Source organism: Salvelinus fontinalis, unplaced genomic scaffold (genome assembly GCF_029448725.1).
Source record: "Salvelinus fontinalis isolate EN_2023a unplaced genomic scaffold, ASM2944872v1 scaffold_0728, whole genome shotgun sequence".
In the NCBI taxonomy this organism is placed as follows: domain Eukaryota; kingdom Metazoa; phylum Chordata; class Actinopteri; order Salmoniformes; family Salmonidae; genus Salvelinus; species Salvelinus fontinalis.
The window spans coordinates 70,277-96,696 of NW_026600937.1; the positions used below are offsets into that span (position 1 = coordinate 70,277).

At 41.4% G+C, this 26,420-nt stretch overlaps 2 protein-coding genes across 2 annotated transcripts; both read left to right on the forward strand.

Annotated features, from left to right (window-relative positions):
- Nucleotides 1–1,763: 1,763 nt before the first annotated feature.
- LOC129847151 (piggyBac transposable element-derived protein 4-like) lies at nt 1,764–7,997 on the forward strand. The gene is made up of 4 exons (XM_055914965.1): nt 1,764–1,882; nt 2,014–2,191; nt 3,608–3,722; nt 5,917–7,997. Exons 1-4 carry the CDS (start codon nt 1,880–1,882, stop codon nt 7,670–7,672), a joined length of 2,052 nt encoding a protein of 683 aa, XP_055770940.1. The 5' UTR covers nt 1,764–1,879; the 3' UTR covers nt 7,673–7,997.
- Nucleotides 7,998–9,692: 1,695 nt separating this feature from the next.
- LOC129847150 (piggyBac transposable element-derived protein 4-like) lies at nt 9,693–11,440 on the forward strand. The gene is made up of 3 exons (XM_055914963.1): nt 9,693–9,870; nt 10,010–10,862; nt 10,951–11,440. Exons 1-3 carry the CDS (start codon nt 9,693–9,695, stop codon nt 11,438–11,440), a joined length of 1,521 nt encoding a protein of 506 aa, XP_055770938.1.
- The last annotated feature ends 14,980 nt before the right edge of the window (nt 11,441–26,420 follow it).

Genomic DNA, 26,420 nt, shown 5'->3' on the forward strand with positions numbered 1-26,420 from the left:
TAAAACAGAACTCATTTTGCAGCAAACTTCCAGACAGGAAGTGAAAAATCTGAAAACGACGCTCTGTTCCAGGGCCTGCCTATTGAATTGCCTTATATTTATGGATATGCATGCACTGCATACGCCTTCCACTAGATGTCAACAGGCAGTGGAAGGTGGAATGAGGTGTCTAGCTTGATCTGAGGTCGAACAAGAGCTCTTGGAATGACGTGTCCAGAATTTCCTTTCTCTACCTAGGCGCGGGAAGCACCTCCCTATTGTCTTATGATAAGCGTTCGGTATACACGGCTAATATCTCCGGCTTTGTTTTTATTTGATACATATTAGAAAAACATCATAAAGTAGGTTTTTTCAACCGAGTTATATCAGTTTATTCAACGTTTAATGGGACTTTTGGAGTTTTCCGTTCTCTGCGTCGAGAGAAATTGGGAACGTCATCAACATTGGCTAGCCTTGTGGAGCGAATTCGACAGGAGAGAAGGACATTCTAAAACCAAACAACTATTTATTCTGGACAAAGGACTCCTTGTACAAGATTCTGATGGAAGCTCAGCAAAAGTAAGAACAATTTATGATGTTATTTCATATTTCTGTGGAAATGTTTTTGTCCTATTATCCGCCCTTTTTGCGGGCGCTGTCTCGCTATAACGTAAGCTGTTTGTAATGGTAAAGTTATTTTAAAAAATCTAACACGGCGGTTGCATTAAGAACTAGTGTATCTTTCATTTGCTGTCCAACATGTTTTTTTAGTAAAGTTTATGATGAGTTCTTTGGTCAGATTAGGTGAGTGTCCAAAATAGCTCCGGAAAATCTGGTGAATCGATGCTACATATTCACAATGTATAACCACGGTTTGCAGCTCTAAATATGCACATTTTCAAACAAAACATAAGACCAATCTTGTGTATATTACTCTTAGTGTTTTGAATATAATTCTGTTTACTTATCTACTAGTTAATTTAAATGTAATTTGCTTGTTAAATTAGCAAATTTGGTAAATTGATAATGCACTAGGCTAATCGACCGGAGCATGAGTTCACCTAGCTCGACGGAGGAAGAAGCTCTGATGAAAGGAGAGGAAGAAGCTTTCAGGATGAAGAGGAAACTATCACATTGAAAGAAGAAGAGGAGGATGTTACAGTGAAAGAGGAAGATGGGAAAGAGGTTGTCGGAGTGGAAGAGGAGGAGGTAGTAACTTTCAGAATCAAAAAGGAGGAAGATGCCGTAACATTGAAAGAAGATAATGTAGTGAAAGAAGAGGAAGAACCTTTTGGAGTATAAGAGGAAGAGGAGGCTGTCTCAATAAAAGAGGAGGAAGACGTTTTGGGAGTGAAAAAAGAGGAGGCTGAAGATCAGATTACAACCAGTGAGTACTGTCTTAAAAACGGGGGCACTATGCAGTTCTTGAAATAATGTGTTGTTTTAACGGGGCATTCTACTTCAGTTCTACACTTGAATATGTTGTTCAGTACTGTGGGAATTGTTTAAGGGACAATCTGCCATTGGTACATATGTTTTTGGGACTTTGATTATTGAATTCTCATTCTCCATGTGGTCTACATTAAAGTTCACCTCATCTAATATAACAGGCTTTTAAAAATATACTTAAAATATCAAAGGGATGTAAAAGGCACCCATTTTTTGGAATTGACCCTATGCATTTGCAACACAAACAATATTTGACAAAATCATGATGAAAAAGGACATTTTAGACATATTCATGCCTCTTGATTGTAATAGATGGTCATAAGTGTACCATCTGTTTGCTGTTCTCGTTCGCACAGGAGAGAGACGTGACTATCGTGGATCCTCTGGGGAGCCTCAACAACATCCTGATGCTGACGAGGAAGAGAAGAGTCTCTCCAGATCAGAACACCAGATGGTACAGCTTGGTTTGGTCTAGTATACAGTTTGCTCTATCGGGGTCTGGGCTGGATTTCTGTAAAGCACTTTGTCAACAGTGACATAAGCATCCATAATTATATGTGTCTGTCCCCTCTTTATGGTTACCAGGACAACGCTAGCCATTCCACCCTCCCGGAGTCCCCATGTTGTGCCTCTCCCGGTAGCGCCTCACTGCTGGGTATGAAGAGGTTGTCTGTGCTGCTGGTGGACTGCAGGAAAACAATGGGGCTGAGTGGAACTGTGAGAGTAGGAGAAGAGAAAAAAGGATCAGATTTGACACGTCAAAGTAAGTGCTGTAGTTTAGTTTGAACAAATACAATAGATCTGCCCACTGGTATCTGTTACCAGGACAACCAGCATAGTTCTGTTAGTTGACATGAAGATGGACTGGTATCTTTTACTAGTAGGGCTGTCACAGACTAATAAACATCTTGTTTGACTTAGTCACCTGTTCTTTCAACCAATCAATTGGTACACATTTTAAACGTGTATTTCTATATATACACTACCGTTGAAAAGTTTGGAGTCAATTAGAAATGTCCTTGTTTTTGAAAGAAAAGAAAAAAATGTCCAATAAAATAACATCAAATTGATAAGAAATACAGTGTAAACATTGTTAATGTTGTAAATGACTGTTGTAGGTGGAAATGGCAGATTGTTTTATGGAATATCTATATAGGCGTACAGAGGCCCATTATCAGCAACCATCACTCCTGTGTTCCAATGGCACGTTGTGTTACCTAGTACAAGTTTATAATTTAAAAGGCTAATTGATCATTAGAAAACCCTTTTGCAATTATCTTAGCACCGCTGAAAACTGTTATGCTGATTTAAAGAAGCAATAAAACTGGCCTTCTTTAGACCAGTTGAGTGTCTGGAGCATCAGCATTTGTGGGTTTGATTACAGGCTCAAAATGGATCAATTAGCCTTTTAAAATTATAAACTTGGATTAGGTAACACAACGTGCCATTGGAACACAGGAGTGATGGTTGCTGATAATGGGCCTCTGTACGCCTATGTAGATAATCAGCCATTTCCAGCTACAATAGTCATTTACAACATTAACAATGTCTACACTGTGTTTATGATCAATTTGATGTTATTTTAAATGGACAAAAAAATGGCTTTTTTTTTTCAAAAACAAGGACATTTCTAAGTGACCCCGAACTCTTGAATGGTATTGTATATCCTCACACCATCCATGTTGTAAACAGCATTCTGCATGAATTCCGACTCAACTTGCAACAAAACAATTTTATGAAATCTCATTTTGTTAAAAATCTAACATTGTTTAACATGGTCTTGTTTGGTTTCTGTGCAATCTTCAGACACTCTAGAAGGCAACCAAACTTGTTTCATCATTCTACATGATGTATTGGCTATACAACACCTGAATTAGCCCATGAAGGGTCTTGGTCCAATGACCACCTATCGTTTTGAAACCTAGCTAGATAGCCAATGAGCTGGGCTTTCCAGCAGTATGTGAATGCCGTTTGTAGGACAAACAGCCATCATGCTAGAGCTGTGCACAACAGAGTTCATTCTCTGGTGAAAGGAAACAGGACGCACTGTAGTTTACGTTTCACAGCAGTTCCTTCTCTTCTACAAACTTCTCAAATCTGAAAAAGTTAAACATGGCTACTAAGAGTGGAAAAGCTAAATCTCAGTCCAAGTATAAACATTTTGATGATATTATTGCAGAAATTGACCAGGAGAGTGACACAGAAGGAATGGATGAGGACTCTGTGAGTGACCACAGTTATGATTCCACTGCGGAAGAAATGTTTTTGGAAGGAAAAGATCCACTTTTAGACCAGTAAGTAAAAAAGGTTTTTGCTTCTCATACTAATGCAGTTGTTTAAATGGTCGCATATTCATTTGATATTATATATATATATATATATATATATATATATATATATACACACACAGTCAAAGTTTACATACACTTAGGTTGGAGTCATTATAAGTCGTTTTTCAACCACTCCACAAATTTCTTGTTAACCTCACTAGGGTATGTGGGACGGTAGCGTCCCACCTCGTCAACAGCCAGTGAAACTGCCGGGCGCCAAATTCAAAACAGAAATCCCATAATTTAAATTCCTCAAACATACAAGTATTTCACACCATTTTAAAGATACACCTGTTGTAAATCCAGCCAAAATGTCCGATTTCAAAAAGGTTTTATGACGAAAGCACACCAAACGATTATGTTAGGTTAGAGCCAAGTCACAGAAAAATTCAGCCATTTTTCCAGCCAAAGAGAGGAGTAACAAAAAGCAGAAATGGAGGTAAAATGAATCACTAACCTTTGATGATCTTCATCAGATGACACTCATAGGACTTCATGTTACACAATACATGTATGTTTTGTTCGGTAAAGTTCATATTTATATCCAAAAATATGAGTTTAGGCGGGACGTTACTGTCTCACTTGGCCAAAAGCCAGAGAAAATGCAGAGCGCCAAATTCAAATGAATTACTATAAAAATTTGTATAAAAATCTAACTTTCATTAACCTGTCTAGGATTGGGGTGCCGCTAGCGGCACGTTTCACAAAAAAAAAAAAAATGGCGAAATGTCGTAATTATAAATATTTAGCTTCAATCCAATTTGTAAGTCGCTCTGGATGTAAATGTAAATTAAATCAGAAGTGTTATACACCATATCAAAGCTATACCTCTTGTTAATCTAGCCAATATGTCCGATTTCGAAAAGCTTCACTGCAAAAGCGATTATCGATCAGTAAACAACACATTAGGTACAGTTACAAGTACATTAGTCACGAAAGTCAGAAATAGCAATAAAAATCATCAATTACCTGAGGGAATTTTCTTCTTTTGGCAATCCTAAAGGTCACGACGAAACAATCAAGTGGCTTTTTGTTCGATATAATCCATTTTTATAGCCCAACACGAAACATTTTGTGAACGGCTTGTGTGGAAAATTCAGGGTCCTTCAACTTTGGACGTAACATTCATTGTAATTCCTCTAAAGGGACGTTTATCAAGTCAAGTTTGGTTTCATTACAATCCTCTGTTTGTTAGTAAAACAACCAAACTTCATGGTTCTTTTCCCGGGACATATTGACCGAAAAAAAAATGATTTGAACAGACCAAACAACGACCTCCTGACGCGCCAATCGAATGACCTGTCCTTCGTTGATTGACTGTATTTCGGACCAATGACCACTGATCTTCTTGAAATCTAGCTGGATAGATAGCCAATGAACAGAGGTACATGGGCATAATGGTTCTACCCGGAAATAATAGGCTTCGTTGTAAAGCCATGCGTACACACAGCTATTCTCCATTGAAAATTCTACCAGAAGGATCCCTGCCGTTTTACGCACCGCAAACGTTTTTTTCTGAGCATTTTCAAGTTAATAATGGCTAATAAATCAGCAAAATCAAAGACCAAGACCAGGTACACAGATATGCACGATATAATTGATGAAATAGAGAGATCTAGTGATAGTGAACATCTAAATGAATCCAGTGAGATTGAATCCGTGGATTCAGAATTTGAAGACATGTTCCTCCACGGTGAAAACGCAGTTTTGGATCGGTGAGTAACGTTGTTTGAAATTAGTAATATCAAATATAATTCATTTGAGTTGTTTGAGATATTGTATTTTATTTGCCTTATATAAAAATATGACTAGGACATGAAATATAAAAGTACACAAGTATATTGAAATGTAGAAAGTACATATTGCTCTACATTGTGGGTGTATGTCTGTGTGTCTGGACAAAACCTCACCATGGTCACAAATTGTGCTTCTATAATATGTGTCTGTATAATTATTACCTAATTGTTTCCATGTATTTTATATCTAAAATGAAATGGACAAAACCTCACCATGGTCACAAATTGTGCTTCTATAATATGTGTCTGTATAATTATTACCTAATTGTTTCCATGTATTTTATATCTAAAATGAAATGGACAAAACCTCACCATGGTCACAAATTGTGTATATATAATATGTGTCTGTCTTTATTTCACAGTCCCAGCGATTCTGATTGTGAGCCAAGGAGAAAATCCCCCACTGAAGCTGGTCCATCCAGCTGGACCCCTGCTGTATCCGGCACCACACCTACCCCCGCCCGGCCATCAAGGGGTGGTAAGCCGGCGGCAAAGAAGCGGAGGAAGGGCAGCGTGGAACCGTCCAGCGTGGAACCTGCCAGAGCGGAGGAGGACCGTTGGCACTCTGTTCTTGAGGAGGATGTGGCCCCACCATCTCCACTTTTCCGCCCAAAACGCCCAGTAGGCCCTCAATTGGACCCAACTTCTAAATACAGCCCCATGCAACTTTTCCAGTTGTTCTTCACCTCGGCAGTTGTTGATACCCTGGTGATGAACACTAATAAATATGGGGCTAAGAAGCAGGAAGGCAAGACAGAGGCATGGAAGGACATTTCCATTTCAGATCTGTTTTGCTACCTGTCTATGGTCATTTACATGGGGCTGGTGAAGTTGAAAACCCTCAAACACTACTGGAAAACTGCACCACTCTATCAACTGCCTTTCCCCTCAACGGTCATGTCTTGTAAGAGGTTTCTGAACATTTCACGGGCACTTCACATTAGTGACCCAGAGGTTGATAAGGACAACGAGGCGAAACGAGGCACAGCAGGCTTTGACAAGCTATGCAAGATTAAACCTCTCTACCATGATATCGTTGAGGCATGCAAGACATATTTTCAGCCCGCCCAGAACCTTTCCATAGATGAGAGAATGGTAGCCTCAAAGGCCAGAATTGGCCTAAAACAGTACATGCGCAACAAACCCACACAATGGGGTTACAAGCTGTTTGTTTTGGCCGATTCTGCATGTGCATACACGTGCAATTTTTTTGTCTATGAGGGGAAGAACACTTGTGCGAGCGGTAAGGGACTCAGTTATGATTCTGTGATGCAGTTATTAGATTTCCAGCTGCTGGGGAAGGGCTACAAACTATTTGTAGACAACTTCTACACAATCCCTACCCTGTTCACAGACCTGAGGAAGCTGGAGATGTGGGCCTGTGGCACCATTCGGACCAACCGAGTGGGTTTTCCAAACACCAGGGTAAACGACATGCCTAAGCGGGCTGAGCGGGGTACCATGAGATGGATCCGTGAAGATGGTTTGCTGTTTGTGAAGTGGATGGACACTCGAGAGGTAGTCATGTGTTCCACTATTCACAAGTCGTTCGGTGGGGATCACGTTGTTCGACGTTTGAAAGGTCCTACAGGCTCTTGGACTGCCAGAAATGTCCCCATTCCAGATGCTGTGAGGGATTACAACAAGAGCATGGGGGGTGTAGACCTATCGGATGCACTGATAGGATATTATAATGTCCTTCACAAAACCATGAAATGGTACAAAACGCTGTTCTATCATTTTATTGACATTGCTGTGGTGAATTCCTTCATCCTCCAGAAGGAAATGGCCAAGAACTGTGGACAGCCCCCAATCTCACAGCTAGCCTTTAGGGAGCAGCTCATCCAGGAGCTTGCTAACTACAGCAAGAACACTGTAGCACCTTCTGTCCCCTCTACCTCTGTCCCTTCTGCTCCAACCAGCGGTACGCACATGCTGAAATTCATCATTGCAGGCAGGGATGTGCCTCGGGGGAAAAGGGGCACAGTAGGGCGGCTTCGTTGTGCCCTGTGCCACAAGAAGTCCCCTGTCACCTGCACCACCTGTGCTGTGACCCTCTGTTTCACACCAGAGAGAGACTGCTATGGGATATGGCATCAGGAGCGCAACATTGTTTAGAGGACAGAGAGTCTTCACATGATTGAACATTTGAAGTGTAAATAGTTCCCCTTGTTATTTTTTTATTTTTTTGAAATATTCTTTTTTTCTTCTTGAATTTTTCAAATATATATTTTTTGGGGTATGTTAGAATAATTGTTTTGTATTTTGTATATAGGTTTTGTATCATTGTACCAATTCGGCCACTTGGGTACATTTGGGAAACTTGTGAGGGACACCTGGTTGACCTCATGCTCAATGGCATGTACCTCACTCATTCCTGAATGTATCCATCTGAAATTTTGGTAAAAATACTGTTGCCTACCTATGTTCTCATTTGAAATGATCCCCAGTATCATAACTGAATGTTTGGCCTTTCTTGTTGATTTTTAAAGGTGCAACAACAGTAAAAGAACAAAAAACGTCTGATTTCCTTGTATTTTCTTCTACCAGATCTATTGTGTTATATTCTCCTACATTCAATTCACATTTACACAAACTTCAGAATGTTTCCTTTCAAATGATACCAAGAAAATGCATATCCTTCCTTCTAGGCCTGAGCTACAAGCAGTTAGATTAGGGTATGTTTTCAGGCGGAAATTGAGAAAAAGGGGGGCTATCCCAAACAGGTTATTAAATCACACATGAAAGCTACCAAATTAAAGCTACACTGGTTGTGAATCCAGCCAACATGTCAGAATTCAAATAGGCTTTTCGGCGATAGCAAACAATGCTATTATCTGAGGATAGCACCATTGTAAACAAAGAGAGAGAAGCATATTTCAACCCTGCAGGCGCGACACAAAATGCAGAAATAAAAATATAATTCATGCCTTACCTTTGACGAGCTTCTTTTGTTGGCACTCCAATATGTCCCATAAACATTACAAATGGTCATTTTGTTCGATTAATTCCGTCGATATATATCCATAATGTCCATTTATTTGGCACGTTTGATCCATAAAAACACCGGTTCCAACTTGCGCAACGTGACTACAAAGTATCTCAAAAGTTACCTGTAAACTTTGCCAAAACATTTCAAACTACTTTTGTAATACAACTTTAGGTATTTTTTTACGTAAATAATCGATAAAATTGAAGACGGGATGATCTGTGTTCAATACAGGATTAAAACCAACTGTAGCTAGCTTTCTGGTCACACGCTTCTAACAAACAGGACACTTCGAGTGACCCTCCTTCAAGATGGCCGTACTTCTTCATTACACAAGTGAATAACCTCAACCAATTTCTAAAAACTGTTGACATCCAGTGGAAGCGGTAGGAACTGCAAGAAGGTCCCTTAGAAATCTGGTTTCCCAATGAAACCTCATTGAAAAGAGTGACCAAAATAAAAAAATCTGAATGCTTTGTCCTCAGGGTTTCGCCTGCTAAATAAGTTCTGTTATACTCACAGACATGATTCAAACAGTTTTAGAAACTTCAGAGTGTTTTCTATCCAAATATATCATAATCATATATTATCTTCTGGGGATGAGTAGCATGCAGTTTAATTTGGGCATGCTTTTCATCCAAAATTCTGAATGCTGCCCCCTACCCAAGAGAAGTTAACTGCCTTGTTCAGGGGCAGAATGACATATTTTTACCTTGTCAGCTCTGGGACTCGATCCACCAACCTTTGGGTTAGTGGCCCAACGCTCTAACCACTAGGTTACCTTATCGCCCCAAGGTTCCACATCATCAAGCAACATGGTCTGTTTGGTGCTGTTACATTCACTCCATTCCATTGTTATATAAATAGCCATTGGAGGCTGTTGAGGGGAGGGCGGCCCACAACAATGGCCGGAATGAAGTAGAATGGAACAGCACCAAACAGACCATGTTGCTTGATGATGTGGAACCTTGGGGCTTATTCACCATTGATAAACACACACTTCACCGCTGTGATTATGTTCCCTCTACTCTATATAATAGACATCTGTTTATTCTACGTGTCGATACAGGGCTCATCTGTAGAAGTATTCTTACTGATTGTTTTTTCTTACACAGTGCCAGGGACTCGGATGAACAATGGGAACCCACAATGTCAAGGTGTCCATCCCCCACTAATTCAGACGCTGAAGCTGGTTCATCCAGCCGGACCCCTGCTGTCTCCTGCTCCACACCTTCCCCCGCCCGGCCATCTAGAGGTGTGAAGAGGTCAGCCCAGAAGCGGAGGAGGGCCAGTGAACCAGCGACAACTACCACTGAGGCAGAGGACCGTTGGCACACTGTGCTAGAAGATGATGTGGAGCCACTTCCACCAACATTTAGGCCTGAAAAGGCAGCCAGGACCTCAGCTGGACAAGACTGTAAAGTACAGCCCCCTTCATCTTTTCCAGATGTTTTTCTCCTTGTCAGTTCTTGATTCGCTGGTTTCTAACACCAACAAGTATGGGGCTAAGACACAAGCAGATAAGAAAGAGGCATGGAAGCCCATTTCCATCCAAGACCTGTACTGTTACATCTCACTGGTTATTTACATGGGGTTTGTGAAGTGTAAAAACCTCAAGGACTACTGGAGAACGTCAACACTCTACCAACTGCCTTTCCCCACCACTGTCATGCCTTCTAAAAAGTTTCTGACTATCTCGCAGGCGCTTCATATCAGTGACCCACAAGTTGACGACGACAATGACAAGAAGAGAGGCACAGCAAGCTTTGATAGGCTCTGCAAAATCAAACCTCTCTACCCCAGCATGGTTGAGGCTTGCAAGACCCATTTTCAGCCCAACCAGAACCTGTCCATAGATGAGAGGATGGTATCCTCAAAGGCTAGAATTGGCTACAAACAATATATGAGTAACAAGCCGACAAAATGGGGGTACAAACTGTTTGTTTTGGACGATTCTGTGTGTGCCTACACTTGGATTTTTTTTGTTTACGAGGGGAAATCCATCTCAGCCACCGGTAAGGGACTTAGTTATGATTCCGTTATGGAATTATTAGATTTTCAACTGCTGGGGACGGGCTACAAACTGTTTGTGGACAACTTCTACACAAGCCCTACCCTGTTCACAGACCTGAGGAAGCTGAATGTGTGGGCTTGTGGCACCATTCGTCCCAACAGAGTGGGTTTTCCCAAAACAAAAGTCAACGACATGCCAAAGCGGGCTGATAGGGGTACCATGCGATGGATTCGTAAAGATGACCTGCTCTTTGTAAAGTGGATGGATACCAGAGAGGTGGTCATGTGCTCCAGTATCCACAAATCGTACAGTGGCGATCACGTCGTCAGGCGTGTGAAGGACGCTAATGGGGAACAGACCACTAAAAATGTTCCCATTCCTGCTGCTGTGAAGGATTTACAACAAGAGCATGGGAGGTGTGGACCTGTCAGACGCTCTGATAGGCTACTACAATGTTCTCCACAAGACAACGAAATGGTACAGAACATTGTTCTATCATTTCATCGACATTGCTGTGGTGAATGCATTCGTCCTCCAGAAGGAAATGGCTAAGAGCTCTGGACAGACCTCCATGACACAGCTAGCCTTCAGAATGCTGCTCATCCAGGAGCTTGCTGGCTACGGCACAAAGTCCACTGCAGCACTTTCTGACCCCTCTACCTCTGTCCCTTCTGCTCCTGCCACCAGTGGTGTTCACATGCCCGAATTCATAACTGCAGGCATGAATGTGCCTCGGGGCAAAAAGGCCACAGCATGGAGGCGTCGTTGTGTTCTTTGTCGCATGAAGTCCCCCATCACCTGCACGACTTGTTCGGTTTGCCTCTGCTTTACAGCAGAAAGAGACTGCTTTGGGACTTGGCATCAGCAGCACGATATTGTGTAGAGGACTGAGGGTCTTCCAAATACTGTCATTCTAAAGTGTTCAAATAGTTTTTAATGTTTTTTTTTTTTTTTTTACTTTGTGTGGTTTGTGGTGTTGTTCAACAGTGACATTGGATCACTGTGGGCTGCTAACTTGGCCCTTAAATGTTTCACTTCTGTGTTTGGAGATATTGGATCAGCATTCTTGTCACATTTCCCGTTAGTACCTTTTATGTAGGGAAGCTAATGATCCATCATTTATGACATTCCTGGGAGTGTGGAGACTTGTATTTTTTATTAGCGTAGCATTTTTGTATCTTCTATGTAGTTATTTTCTTGAAAAAATCAATTTGGCCATTTGGGCAACTGGTGTGGGACACCTGGGTGACTTCATACTAAATGTCATTTAACTCGCTCATTCTTGAAGTTATCAGTCTGACTTTGCACATGTACTGTTGCCCTGTTGTGGACAACATATAACTGACCCCCAGCGTCCTATATCAATGTATGTCCTTTTGCATTTCAAAGATTATCAAATAAAAATTGTAAACATGTTTTTTTTTGTTTTTATCTTTTACCAGCTGTGTTATATTCTCCTACATTAATTTCACATCTCCACAAACTTCAGTGTTCCTTTCAAATAGTATAGAATATGCATAACCTTGCTTAAGGTCCTGAGCTACAGGCAGTTAGATTTGGGTAATTTTAGGTGGAAATTGAGATGAGGGGTCCTATCCGGAAGAGGTTTTAACCTGACCCAACCATTCTCCTCCCTCTCCTGCTGGCTTTCACTGATTGTGCCATTACTCTCCTGAAGTTGCCGCATTGACCAATCATGTCAATGAGAAGCTATACAGAGCTGTCCGCATTGGTACAACATTTGGGAGGTGCTTGGCAGTGCAGTACGGACCTCCATTTGGCCTCTGGAGGCTGAGACCAAATTTTTCGATAAAGCATAAATTGGATTTTAGTCTTTTTTAGGATTAGTTCAGAGGGTGCAAATACAATGCCTTCGGAAGTATTCAGGCCCCTTGACTTTTTCCACATTTTGTTACGTGACAGCCTTATTCTAAAATATATATTTTTAAAATTATCAATCTACAAAATACCCAATAATGACGAAGTAAAAACAGGTTAACATTAAAAATTAAAATATCACATTTACATAAGTATTCAGACCTTTTACTCAGTACTTTGTTGAAGCACCCTAGGCAGCGATTACAGCTTCGAGTCTTGGGTATGACCCTACAACCGCCTTTCTTAAAGTATGGGTCGCGACCCTGTTAATGGTGGGTCGCGATGTGTCAGTGTACATTTATAAATGTTCACAACACCACAAAAATTGCAAAAAAATTCAAACCTATTTTCGTCTGTCATTATGGGGTATTGTGTGTAGGGGGAAAAACGATTTAATCAATTTTAGAATAAGGCTGTACGGTGAAAGGTCAACGGGTCTGAATACTGTATGTGCCAAGTTAAAATATTCCCAAGAGACATGTTCTAAACTCTGCTTCTGGCTCCTCAGCAACTTTGCAGTGTTTTGTTATTTCTATTAGCCCAGAACGTTTGTTGTGTTATTACATACAGCCGGAAATAACATTTGGATATCAGAGCGGCGGTAACTCACCAGCATTACGACCAGGCATACGACTTTCCAGAATGCGATCCTTTGTTCGTAGCCCCCAGGGCTCGCCGCCGACGGCAGAGAAGAGGTATTCCAAGTGGACTTCTAGTCAGACTCAGGAGGCGGGCATACCATGTACAAAGAATAATAATGCAATTTAACCATTGATGGATGGTGATGAAAATAATGACATCACCAGTAGTCATGTTAAAGTTTTCAATGTTTTATTGGTGAAGTTGATGTATTTGCATGTGGCTGTGCATTATATGATGCCTGAATAGGAAGCATAGTCTGATCATGACTACTGGTTTTCTTAATAAATTATTGATAAAAACCTTCTTTGGGGTTAATTCCAAATATCTACTTGCATTGCTTGGTAGTGTATTCGCATAGTATGATACATAAATAATAACATTTAAGTAAAATAAAACAAACAGTATTATCCTGAATTCAGACGTGAATAACATTTTTGTTATCACATCAAAATCTTTCAGAATGTACCTGTTTTCATTATAGAACGTTGGCTAGTAAGCTGCCGATCTGTCAGAATCAGTAGCCTTGTGTCGAACGGTCCCGTCGACTAGATTATATGTCATCTGCTGACTTGTTTGGGTGACGCAGTTTGGGAAAATGTTTATTACATTGTTTATTTTTGCTAACAACTTAATACAAAGTATTTTTTTTAAATAACCAGATCTGTGTTTACTGCCCCACAGGAGGCATTTTGCCATGCTGTCATTGTAAATAAGAATTTGTTCCGAGGCTGCTGTTTATGCTGGGGAATGTTGATTGGCAATTAAGTTTGGTAAACTAAGAAAACTATCATTTTATAGTAGATTTTGATCACACAATATACATTGGACATACTCAGAAGTAAATACCACACCATTTCATTCCATGTCATTTATTTCACTACTTTCACATGAAGTTATGCTACACTGCCTACAGGAAGTTCTGCTACACTGCCTACAGGAAGTTATGTTACACTGCCTACAGGAAGTTATGCTACACTGCCTACAGGAAGTTATGCTACACTGCCTACAGGAAGTTATGCTACACTGCCTACAGGAAGTTATGTTACACTGCCTACAGGAAGTTATGCTACACTGCCTACAGGAAGTTATGCTACACTGCCTACAGGAAGTTATGTTACACTGCCTACAGGAAGTTATGCTACACTGCCTACAGGAAGTTATGCTACACTGCCTACAGGAAGTTATGTTACACTGCCTACAGGAAGTTATGCTACACTGCCTACAGGAAGTTATGCTACACTGCCTACAGGAAGTTATGCTACACTGCCTACAGGAAGTTATGCTACACTGCCTACAGGAAGTTATGTTACACTGCCTACAGGAAGCTATGCTACACTGCCTACAGGAAGTTATGTTACACTGCCTACAGGAAGTTATGTTACACTGCCTACAGGAAGTTATGTTACACTGCCTACAGGAGGTTATGCTATACTGCCTACAGGAAGTTATGTTACACTGCCTACAGGAAGTTATGTTACACTGCCTACAGGAAGTTATGTTACACTGCCTACAGGAGGTTATGCTATACTGCCTACAGGAAGTTATGCTACACTGCCTACAGGAAGTTATGCTACACTGCCGACAGGAAGTTATGCTACACTGCCTACAGGAAGTTATGCTACACTGCCTACAGGAAGTTATGCTATACTGCCTACAGGAAGTTATGCTATCTTCATTCCTACAGCCTTCATCACCACCCCCGGAGTCTCTTCACTGTCTGATCTTCAGCCCCATGTTCACAGGAGAGCCCACCTGCACTCAGCTGGTCAGGTGCCTTAACAGGAAAAGGATATGACATCACACAGGGAGAAAGGCAGGAGCAGTGGTGCCCTGTATGTCCAAGGTGTCTCTGGGCCAGATGACTGTAAAATAACTTTGTGACCACTGCTGAGGTAAAAAAAAGGCCATACAAATTTGGTTGATTGATTGTATAAATAGAAGTCCTACTACCAGTCAGGTAGGAAGTAGCAGTGAAGTCCTATTACCAGTCAGATAGGAAAAAGCAGTGAAGTCCTATTACCAGTCAGGTAGGAAGTAGCAGTGAAGTCCTATTACCAGTCAGGTAGGAAGTAGCAGTGAAGTCCTATTTCCAGTCAGGTAGGAAGTAGCAGTGAAGTCCTATTACCAGTCAGATAGGAAGTAGCAGTGAAGTCCTACTACCAGTCAGGTAGGAAGTAACAGTGTCAACACTGCCAAGTGGCTGGGATGTCCTCCACTGAGTCCACAGTCCTCTGCACCATAAACACCATCTGTTGTCTGCACACCTCTGACCAGATCAAATCAAATGTTATTGGTCTCATACACATATTTCTCTGATGTCATCCCTGTTGTATTGAAACAGTGGTGTAATATCTAACAATACAAAACAATACATGCAAATCCCCACAATTTATTTCAAGGATGAAGAAATATAGAAATAGTAGAACGAGCAATGTCAGAGTCTGGAATATAAATATATATACCGGTACAGTTAGTTTACAATGTATATGATGGTGTGCATAGACATTATGGACTGTATATGAATATAAAAGGTGTGTACAGTAGTAGTTATATAGGATGAGCCTTGACTAGAATACAAGGTGGAGTACTGGGTGGTAGACGGCAGTGTAACAGTGATTAAAGTTCAGGGCAGGATACTGTGCGGAGGCTGGCTAGAGGTGATTATTTAACAGTCTGATGATCTGGACATAGACCACACATTAACCACACAATAAGCATTGTGGTGGCAGCATCATGTTATGGGTATGCTTGTCACCAGCAGGGACTGGGGAGTTTGTCAGGATCAAAATAAATATGAAAGGAGCAAAGCCCAGGTAAAAGGTTTGAGGAAAACCCACCTCAGTCTTCTGAGAACCTGTTTCAATCACACCTGTTGTGAGTTTTTTTTATAAGGTATGACTTTACTCACATAACATTTTGGATGGTTAATCAAGCAAAATACAGCCTAATTATTTTCCCCTCAGGAAGCTCCGGTAAACAGTGGTTGTAGTACACTGCTGCCACCACCAGTCCTGGAGGGCATTTTGACTTTTTTCCAAATATCACTTGATTATCAGAGGGATGTATTATGACATCATATAGAACTACTCAGACATTCCAAATATCACTTGATTATCAGAGGGGTGTATTATGACATCAGATAGAACTACTCAGACATTCCAAATCAGGCTTCATCCATATCATGAAGGTGGACATTGATCCAACCATTTCTAAAGTAATGACTGGGCTGACGGAAACAGGATATGCCTGTACACTTTTATAAATGCAGACAGATGTTAGTTCGTTTGACATCGTGGGGTCTTTTTGTGTCAGTAAAAATGTATAAACAAGAAATGGAGGTGGAAACTCCTTTATGAGCAAATATTTATATACTAACCATTACATCTTAGTTAACTTGGAGTCACGTGATGATATGGTGTGTGGTCCTCCCTCTACGACCTGGGAACACATGCAGTTTATTAGGCTACAGATGAAATAAGTAAAGAACTTCACAGGGTGGTGAAACTGCATGTGATGAGCTTGATGCTCCTTTCCAATACATTTGGATGGTCTTATTCTGGTGACATGATGATTGATGCTTGGTTGCCATTTGACAAATAATTTTGCTCTCATCCATAATAATCTCATTGTGTATGTAGCCTACCATCACTGTATATGTGAGCTGCTGACTACAGTGCACGGGACAAGAGGACATTTTCTATTTCACGCAACAGTTTGACCCCAGGAAAGTAAAACAAAGAACTCTTCATTGAGACAATGATAAACAGCAATCTGTGGGAGAGTTGTGGTGGATATTATAAAATAAGGATCTGCTGGAGTCCAAGTCAAACCAAGATTCTTTATTTCTGAGCTCAGAGAGAATAACAGAGTTACACAGCGCAGTGTAGACAGTTTGAATTCCTGAAGCATTGGGTGATGAGCACATATCTTTATAGTTTCCTGTTCCTGGGAGGGACTCTATTCATACAAGGATGCAGGTGCAGCTGGTTTGCAACGCAGGATGATACTCCCAGGAGCAGGAGATTATAATAGGTCAGTTTCACAAGGTTAGTCTGTGGTGGTTAATTTCTGTATTACCAAATGAGGAGAGACAAAGTTCACACACCAATCAGAGTTATACTTAAACTACATCTTTAATAAGAAGATCTTTGCAATGACTTTCAACAATTCACTATTTCTAATGAACCGTTGAGAGTGGCAACACAATGGCTACTGAGATCTTTTATAGCAAAGATCCACCCCCCTAGTCGACATAACAAACCACAGATATTAGAAACAGTTTACAAAGTGAGACTTTATAATGAGAAAGGAGTATCCCGTAGCCAGATAGCATTCGCTATAATTTATCATTCAGTTTGGTCCCTAAGACGAGGTTCTAATCTCGTTCCTGGTACTTCATAGCACAAATACACCAACTCATCCAATGGCATAACTCAATTGTCAACTCTAGATACCCCCATCTCAAGTAAAACCCCTTTTTGACCCCACTCCTGGACACGCTCACTGAGGTGAGTGAGCCTCTAGGTCATACACTATCCCAGGATAAGTGCAACATCAGAGAGGACATACACCTCCCCCCAATGCCAAAGGAGGGAGTGACTTGCGCACAGACATTGTGGAAACCAGTAAGTGGTTCCCCATAAATCACACCATCCCTTCACATAGTTTAACAGATACATTCACATTTGAAGACAATGTTCCCTCCTGTCCTCTTCCCTTCCTGATATTCTGCATAGCACCAGGGACATGTGAAAGACAAGCCTGACCTCTCCCCTCTCTGGGCCCCAGGTGACTGAGCCCCAGCTGAGGGAAGAAGTGCAACTGCCATCACCAGAGTCCGAAGGGATACATTCTAATAACAGGTATATCACATCAGCATATTATGCAGATAAGAGATCTTAATTATCTATGTTACCCAACTAATTCTGATTCATCCACCAGATTATAATAGGACAGTTTCACAAGGTTAGTCACATACTCAGATATGTGGACACATTTTGCATTACAGAGTCTGTGAACATTTTCATTTCATTAAATCATCAGTGGGCCAACATTGCAAATGTAAACAACGGAACAAATGCATCACATCCAAATATCACTTGATTATCTGCAGTGCTGGAGGAATGACACACAGATAAACACACACACAGTGTCAGAGTTTAAAAACGAACCATTTAAAACAGAAGGAATCTGACCAACTCTATATTCAAACTCCATATTCAATTCATGTTTTCTAATAAAAACATACAAATATATGTTTTAGTATACTTTGTACAATTCAAGTTCATATGGTAAAAACAGGTAATCATTATCAGTCAACAATATAAGACAGCAAGTCCCCTGTGTGTATTCTCTCATGCCATTTCAGCTCCCCCGGCTGGTTGAAACACTTTCCACACTGGGAGCAGTGGTAAGGCTTCTCCCTTGTGTGTATTCTCTCGTGCCATTTCAGCTCCCCCGGCTCGTTAAAACACTTTCCACACTGGGAGCAGTGGTAAGGCTTCTCCCCTGTGTGTATTCTCTCGTGTCGATTCAGGTTCCGTAAATTGTTAAAACTCTTTCCACACTGGGAGCAGTGGTAAGGCTTCTCCCCTCTGTGTATTCTCTCATGTTCATTCAGATAACCTTTCCGGTTAAACCGCTTTCCACACTGGGAGCAGTGGTAAGGCTTCTCCCCTGTGTGTATTCTCTCGTGTTGATTCAGGTTCCCTAAATCGTTAAAACTCTTTCCACACTGGGAGCATTGGTAAGGCTTCTCCCCTGTGTGTATTCTCTTGTGTTGTTTCAGGTCCCATAATCGGTTCCATCCCTTTCCACAGTGGGAGCACTGGTGTCGTCTTGCTGGTTTGGACGTCCCTGGCTCTGGTTCCTCTGAGTATGGTCTTTCTCCTGCCAAAGAGAGTGTGTTTTAAAAAAATAGAGACCTGAATGAAACCTCCACATGATAAACCAACCTTGCTATGAGGGCAAATCCTTATCAGATCCCTCAATAACCTGAGGCCAGTTTTAACAATCTTAGTGTGATTTTAAAATAAATGTAGAGCTTCCTGGTAATTACTGATATGTTTACATTACTTATTTTACTCATCCTGTTTTACCAGTCCGAACACAAAAAACTAAACAGTTCTAGGACACAGACGTCGCTGGATTCCAATTGAGCAGGTGGTTCTAAATATATAACTTTCATAGCTGTTCTAAATATATAACTTTCATAGCTGTATGATACAGAATGCGACCTACACACTTCCTTAACCTGTCTAGGACAGGGGTTCCTCTAGCGCCACTCCTCCCACATTCCACTGAAAAGGCAGAGCGCGAAATTCAAAAAATATATGTTTTTAATATTTAACTTTCACACATTAACAAGTCCAATACAGCTAATGAAAGATAAACATCTTGTGAATCCAGCCAACATGTCCGATTTTTAAAATGTTTTACAGCGAAAACACCACGTATATTTATGTTAGCTCACCACCAAATACAAATATAAAAGCACAGACATTTTTCAGAGACCAAATTGAAAAACCTAAATACTCATCATAAAACATTTATGAAAAATACATGGTGTACAGCAAATTAAAGACAAACATCTTGTGAATCCAGCCAATATTTCCGATTCTTTAAGTGTTTTACAGCGAAAACACAATATATCATTATATTAGCTTACCACAATAGCCAGAAACACAAGACATTTACCAGCAGCAAAAGCTAGCGATCGTAACAAACCAGCAAAAGATATATAATTTTTGACTAACCTCGACAAGCTTCATCAGATGACAGTCCTATAACATCAGGTTATACATACTTATGTTTTGTTCGAAAATGTGCATATTTAGAGCTGAAATCAGTGGTTATACATTGTGCTAACGTAGCATCTTTTTCCCAGAAAGTCCGGATATTTTTAGGACACTCACCTATTCTGACCAAATAACTATTCATAAACGTTACTAAAAAATACATGTTGTATAGGAAATTATAGATACACTAGTTCTTAATGCAATCGCCGTGTTAGAATTCTAAAAATAACTTCATTACGACATCCAGCTTACGTTATGGCGAGAGAGTGCCCAAAATCTGGGCGCAAACTAATAGTACACATGTACGACAGATATATGAAATAGCATCATAAAATGGGTCCTACTTTTGATGATCTTCCATCAGAATGTTGTACAATGGGTCCTTTGTCGGGAACAATCGTTGTTTGGTTTTAGAATGTCCTCTTCTGCAGTCAATTAGCACGGAAAGCTAGCAAAGTGGCGCGAAGCTCTCATTCGTGAACAAACGCAGACAAAGCAACACGCCTAACGTCCCGAAAAAATTTCAATAATCTAATAAAACTATATTGAAAAAACATACTTTACGATGATATTGTCACATTTATCAAATAAAATCAAAGCCGGAGATATTAGTCGTCTATAACGACAGCTTTTCAGAAGGCAATACCAGGTCTCTTCTCGCGCGCTCCAGAAAACAGGAAACTGGTGTCACAACCACAGACCACATATAACGCCGCCAGCCAAGGACCTCCACATTGTCTGAGACCAGCCACCCGACTTGTATTTCTCTTTGTAATGAAGCCCTTTTGTGGGGAAAACCTCATTCTGATTGGCTGGGCCTGGCTCCGCAATGGGTGGGCGTAGGCCCTCCAGGGTCCACCAATGTCTGCGCCCCGGCCCAGTCATGTAAAGTCCATAGATTAGTGCCTAATTTATTTATATACAATGACTGACTTATATGAACTGTAAATCGTTGAAATTGTTGTTTATATTTTGGTTCAGTATACACACACGTGCATTCGTTAAGTATTCAGACCCCTTCACCTTTTCCAAATGTTGTTATATTTCAGCATTATTCTAAAATTGATTCAATTGTTTTCCCCCCCAATGTAAACAATGGAGCAAATGCATCACATCCAAATATCACTGTATTATCTGTAGTGCTGGAGGAATGACACACCCAGATAAACACACAGTCAGAGTTTAAAAAAGGACCATTTAAACACATGGAATCTGATCTACTCTATATTCAAACTGACAGACTCCATATTCACTTCATGTTTTCTCGTAAAAACATACAAATGTATGTTTAAGACTACTTTGTACAATTCAATATGGTAAAAACAAGTAAACACATTCTCAGTCAACAATATAAATTGGAGCACTGTGTATGTTCTCTAATGAATTTTAAGTCAATGTGATGTGAAACATGAATTTACACACAAGGAGAAGTAATTATTCTCCCGTGTGGATTCTCACATGACGTTTAAGTGACCGTGATGAGTAATATGTCTTCCCACAGTCTGAGCATTTGCAAGGGTTCTCCCCTGTGTGCAGTCTCATGTGTTCTTTCAGCTTTTCTGAATGGTTAAAACGCTTTCCGCAGTGGGAGCAGCGGTAAGGCTTTTCCCCTGTGTGTATTTGCTTATGAGCGTTCAGCTTTCCTGACTCTCTGAAACTCTTTCCACAATGGGAGCAGTGGTAAGGCTTCTCCCCTGTGTGTATTCGCTCATGAGATTTCATGTTTCCTAACTTGTTAAAACTTTTTCCACACTGGGCGCAATGGTGTGGCTTCGCTCCTGTGTGTATCCTCTCATGTCTTTTCAGGCTTCCTAATTTGGTAAACCTAGTTCCACACTGGGAGCAGTGGTAAGGCAACTCCCCTGTGTGTATTCGCTCATGAGCTTTCAGGCTTCCTAACTGGTTAAAACTCTTTCCACATTGGGAGCAGAGGTGTCGTCTTGCTGGTTTGGACATCTTTGGTTCCTCGAAGTTTGGTTTTCCTCCTGCCAAAGACAGTGTTTATTTAAAGAGAGACCTGAATGAAACCTCTTCATGATAATGCTGCCTTGTATGAGGTGTCATGACCGTACCGATTATCTCTCACCCCCAACTTAGGAGAGATCTAGGGGTATGAAGATGTGGGTTTTTTTTGACCCCTCACACCCATTGTAAATCTTAGGCAACAGACAAAATTCTTTTGTCCTCTCACTATGGAGAACCGGCCTCAGAACATTAAACATGGAATAAATGGACTTTGGAACAATGGTTTCCGTCAGCCACAATGGTGGTAATGACGATAGATGGAATATGAAAATTTATGTCATTTTTGTTTTGTTATTAAAGGTTAAAGGACGACGTCATTATGAAAACATTGTAACTTTAAGAGTTTTCCTAGTATATGCTTGATGTTTATACATTGTACGTTGTGTGGAAAATGTTCAAATTAAAGAGAATGTTTTGGTAAAGATGAAATGTGAAGTTAGTTGTCTAAAATTGGATTTGAGTAAAATCTAGACCTTGCCTCATAACTTGGTAGGCCCAGAGAATTGCCCTAAAGGCCGTTACGCCCACATCTGACCCGAGGGTATAAGACATGTGAGTTAAGAATTAACTTATCAGACTAAGTGACCCGAGCTGCAGCAAAGGTCTGAGTAGTCAACGAACCCAAAACACAACACGAGGTTGAAGACAAAGGAATCCTTTTCTTCTCATGCTATGGATGAATAGCTGCATCTAAGCGGGTGAATTCAAGCCGGACCACCAGGTCTCAACCCCCCATCGAATCGTGGTATCTACACTGTTTTCATTCCTACGCTGTGAGCCCTGAGCTACAGGGCTGAATGTCCTCAGAAGAATACTTTCAGAACAAGGGTGAGGAATCAGACCACTAAGCAAAAAGGACACTGACATCGTGAGGACAACCAGAGAGTTGCACCCGAGAAGTGCGTCATTTCTTGAAGCCTAAACGGCCCACGCGGAGAGACCCACAGCGGAGACCTTCAACACGTAAGTACATCATTATATTCTGACCCATAAGTGCGGCAGTTCGGGGCAAGGTTAGGGTTCAAATAAGCATAGCTGTCAAATGCACCCAAAGGGATATTTTTCTCGTGTACCTTTTCTTTTTCTCTCTTTTAAATCCCCATTTTGGGGAACACGCGTCAGAGTGTGTTGGCCCGTTGTACTAAGTTCTAATCAACAGCCTAGACTGTGTTTTTGTTTATGCGTATCTTCTATTATCATTTTAGCTTTCTAGTAAATAAATAGTCAACTAAAATTGGTGTGGTACGAACTCATTGGTGGGACTCGGGTTTGTGCAGATTCCTGGATTATGCGACGTTCACAATGAGACTGTAGAGGAAATTGATTAATTAGCGACTGTTGTCAAATCGATATTCTGATATTCTTTGAGGTAATTTGGGAAATAGAAACTCAATAAAACTAATTTTCCCATGGTGCCCAGGTTAATGAGTTAATAATTGGCTGATTCATTTAATTACGCAATTATAAACCGTTAATCATTCGATGAGCAGCAGTCGTCACATTAACTACTGGCTTCCAGTTGAAGCTCGCATCCGCTACAAGACCATGGTGCTTGCCTACGGAGCTGTGAGGGGAACGGCACCTCAGTACCTTCAGGCTCTGATCAGGCCCTACACCCAAACCAGGGCACTGCGTTCATCCACCTCTGGCCTGCTCGCCTCCCTACCACTGAGGAAGTACAGTTCCCGCTCAGCCCAGTCAAAACTGTTCGCTGCTCTGGCACCCCAATGGTGGAACAAACTCCCTCACGACGCCAGGAAAGCGGAGTCAATCACCACCTTCCGGAGACACCTGAAACCCCACCTCTTCAAGGAATACCTAGGATAGGATAAAGCAATCCTTCTGCCCCCCCCCCCCCCCCTTAAAAGATCTAGATGCACTATTGTAAAGTGGCTGTTCCACTGGATGTCATTAGGTGAATGCACCAATTTGTAAGTCGCTCTGGATAAGAGCGTCTGCTAAATGACTTAAATGTAAATGTAAAATGTAACTAATACAACGTCACAACATATTGGCACCCCGTGGGAGGCATTGAAGATAAAACTATGGCCGCACTTTTGGGTTAATTCCATACCAATTGTGTAGCAAGATACATATATACCATTAATAGCTATAGGCAGGACTGGTGTGGGAGAAGCGTGTGTGTGTCGTTCCATTTCACCCAGACACTGGTCGGGAGAGAACCACCCCTGTGGTACATCTGACGAATGTCAGTGTGTCGGAGGGTCTACTGAATGCTACGAGCTAGGGCATATGTACCAGCGGATGCAGGCATTCTGAGAATAATACTAGTGGCCCAACTAGTAGGTCGCTTTCAGGAGTGATCTGACTCGGTCATAAGCAATTCCTAGAGCAGAGGACATATGAGCCAGCCATTACGGAAATTTGAGTAGATATATTCGTTTGACCGAAGCCATTATCTTTCTACCTCTCGCATTTGGTAACGTGAAGAGTTTAAGAATTGAACGTGAGACGTCACCTAGTAAACCCGTTCCATTGTTGGGGGGAACTTCCCTTGCGCGGCGAAATGGAAGGAAAGCTAAGCATTGCGCCAGATCAGCCATTTTTGTTTTCCCCTTTGTTCATAGTGAATTCCCGCGCCGGGCGGGAATCATGTGAGATCTCAGCTTGCGCTATCAGTAACCTCTGGCGAAGAATCGCCAGTCATTTTTCATGAAATAATTCAGGTCACGCTGTAGGATATCAAACCAGTCTCAACTGATTGGATATCATTGTCTCATTCAATTTAATACATACATTAAATTGCTACACTACCTTTCCAGGTTGGTTATTGGAATAATACACACACTAATGTCTTCTAACCAATGAGATGGTTAAACTTTTCCACATTAACTTAGATATAACAACTATTTCAGGTTAATTAAAGCTAATACCTTTAGCATATACAGGGTTGACAAATCATTCAAATTGATTAATAGATTACATCCGTTTTACCAGTTCAATGGTGTTTAAGGAGACCTTTTAACAGCATTGTGAAATTCCACCTTCACTGATACCTTGGCGATTTTAGCTTGGGTTAATAGAGACCTCCGGTGGAGAAGAATCGGCAATAATTACTTTTAAATAATTCAGGTTACGCTGTATGATATCAAACCAGTCTCAACTGATTGGATATCATTGTCTAATTCAATTTAATACATACATTAAATTGCTACACTACCTTTCCAGGTTGGTTATTGGAATAATACACAAACTAATGTCTTCTAACCAATGAGACATAGTTAAACTTTTCAACGTTAACTTAGCGATAACAACTCCTTCAGGTGAATTAAAGTTAAAATTTCCAAATAGCCTATACAGGTTAGATTTATCATTAAAACCGATTTAATCAATCAAATCTGTTTTGGCAAGTTCAGTAATAACCAACTCGCATTACTGACTCAGTCTTGATGATTCATTGACATTTACAAACTGAGTTAAATCGTGTTTGCAGCCTCCAACTCAAAAACCCAAATATTACGTAAAGTGAAATAACTGATCATCATAAAACGAGCAATCCATCAGATGTGTTTCCACCCATTCCCCCTCTAATCAGTGGACCTTCACCCACGGAAATATTGATCACTGACCTCAGCAACGATGCAAATCCTAACTATGCCGAGGGGCTGAAAATGTTAGATAAGCGAGAAAAATGCAGACATTGTGACAGACGCTCTCCAAAATAGACCATCAGGCGGAGGCCTTGTGAAGGTTCTCTCCAGTTTAGCCCTCAACTATGGCCACCAGCAGAGATGGACAGTGCACCAGTACCTCAGTGCCCAGCAGCAGAGATGGACAGTGCACCAGTACCGCAGTGGCCACCAGCAGAGATGGACAGTGCACCAGTACCTCAGTGGCCACCAGCAGAGATGGACAGTGCACCAGTACCTCAGTGCCCAGCAGCAGAGATGGACAGTGCACCAGTACCTCAGTGCCCAGCAGCAGAGATGGACAGTGCACCAGTACCTCAGTGCCCAGCAGCAGAGATGGACAGTGCACCAGTACCTCAGTGGCCAGCAGCAGAGATGGACAGTGCACCAGTACCTCAGTGCCCAGCAGCAGAGATGGACAGTGCACCAGTACCTCAGTACCCAACAGAGATGGACAGTGCACCAGTACCTCAGTACCCAACAGAGATGGACAGTGCACCAGTACCTCAGTGCCCACCAGCAGAGATAGACAGTGCACCAGTACCTCAGTGCCCACCAGCAGAGCTGGACAGTGCACCAGTACCTCAGTGCCCACCAGCAGAGATGGACAGTGCACCAGTACCTCAGTGCCCAGCAGCAGAGATGGACAGTGCACCAGTACCTCAGTGCCCAGCAGCAGAGATGGACAGTGCACCAGTACCTCAATGCCCAGCAGCAGAGATGGACAGTGCACCAGTACCTCAGTGCCCAGCAGCAGAGATGGACAGTGCACCAGTACCTCAGTGCCCAGCAGCAGAGATGGACAGTGCACCAGTACCTCAGTGCCCACCAGCAGAGATGAACAGTGCACCAGTACCTCAGTGCCCACCAG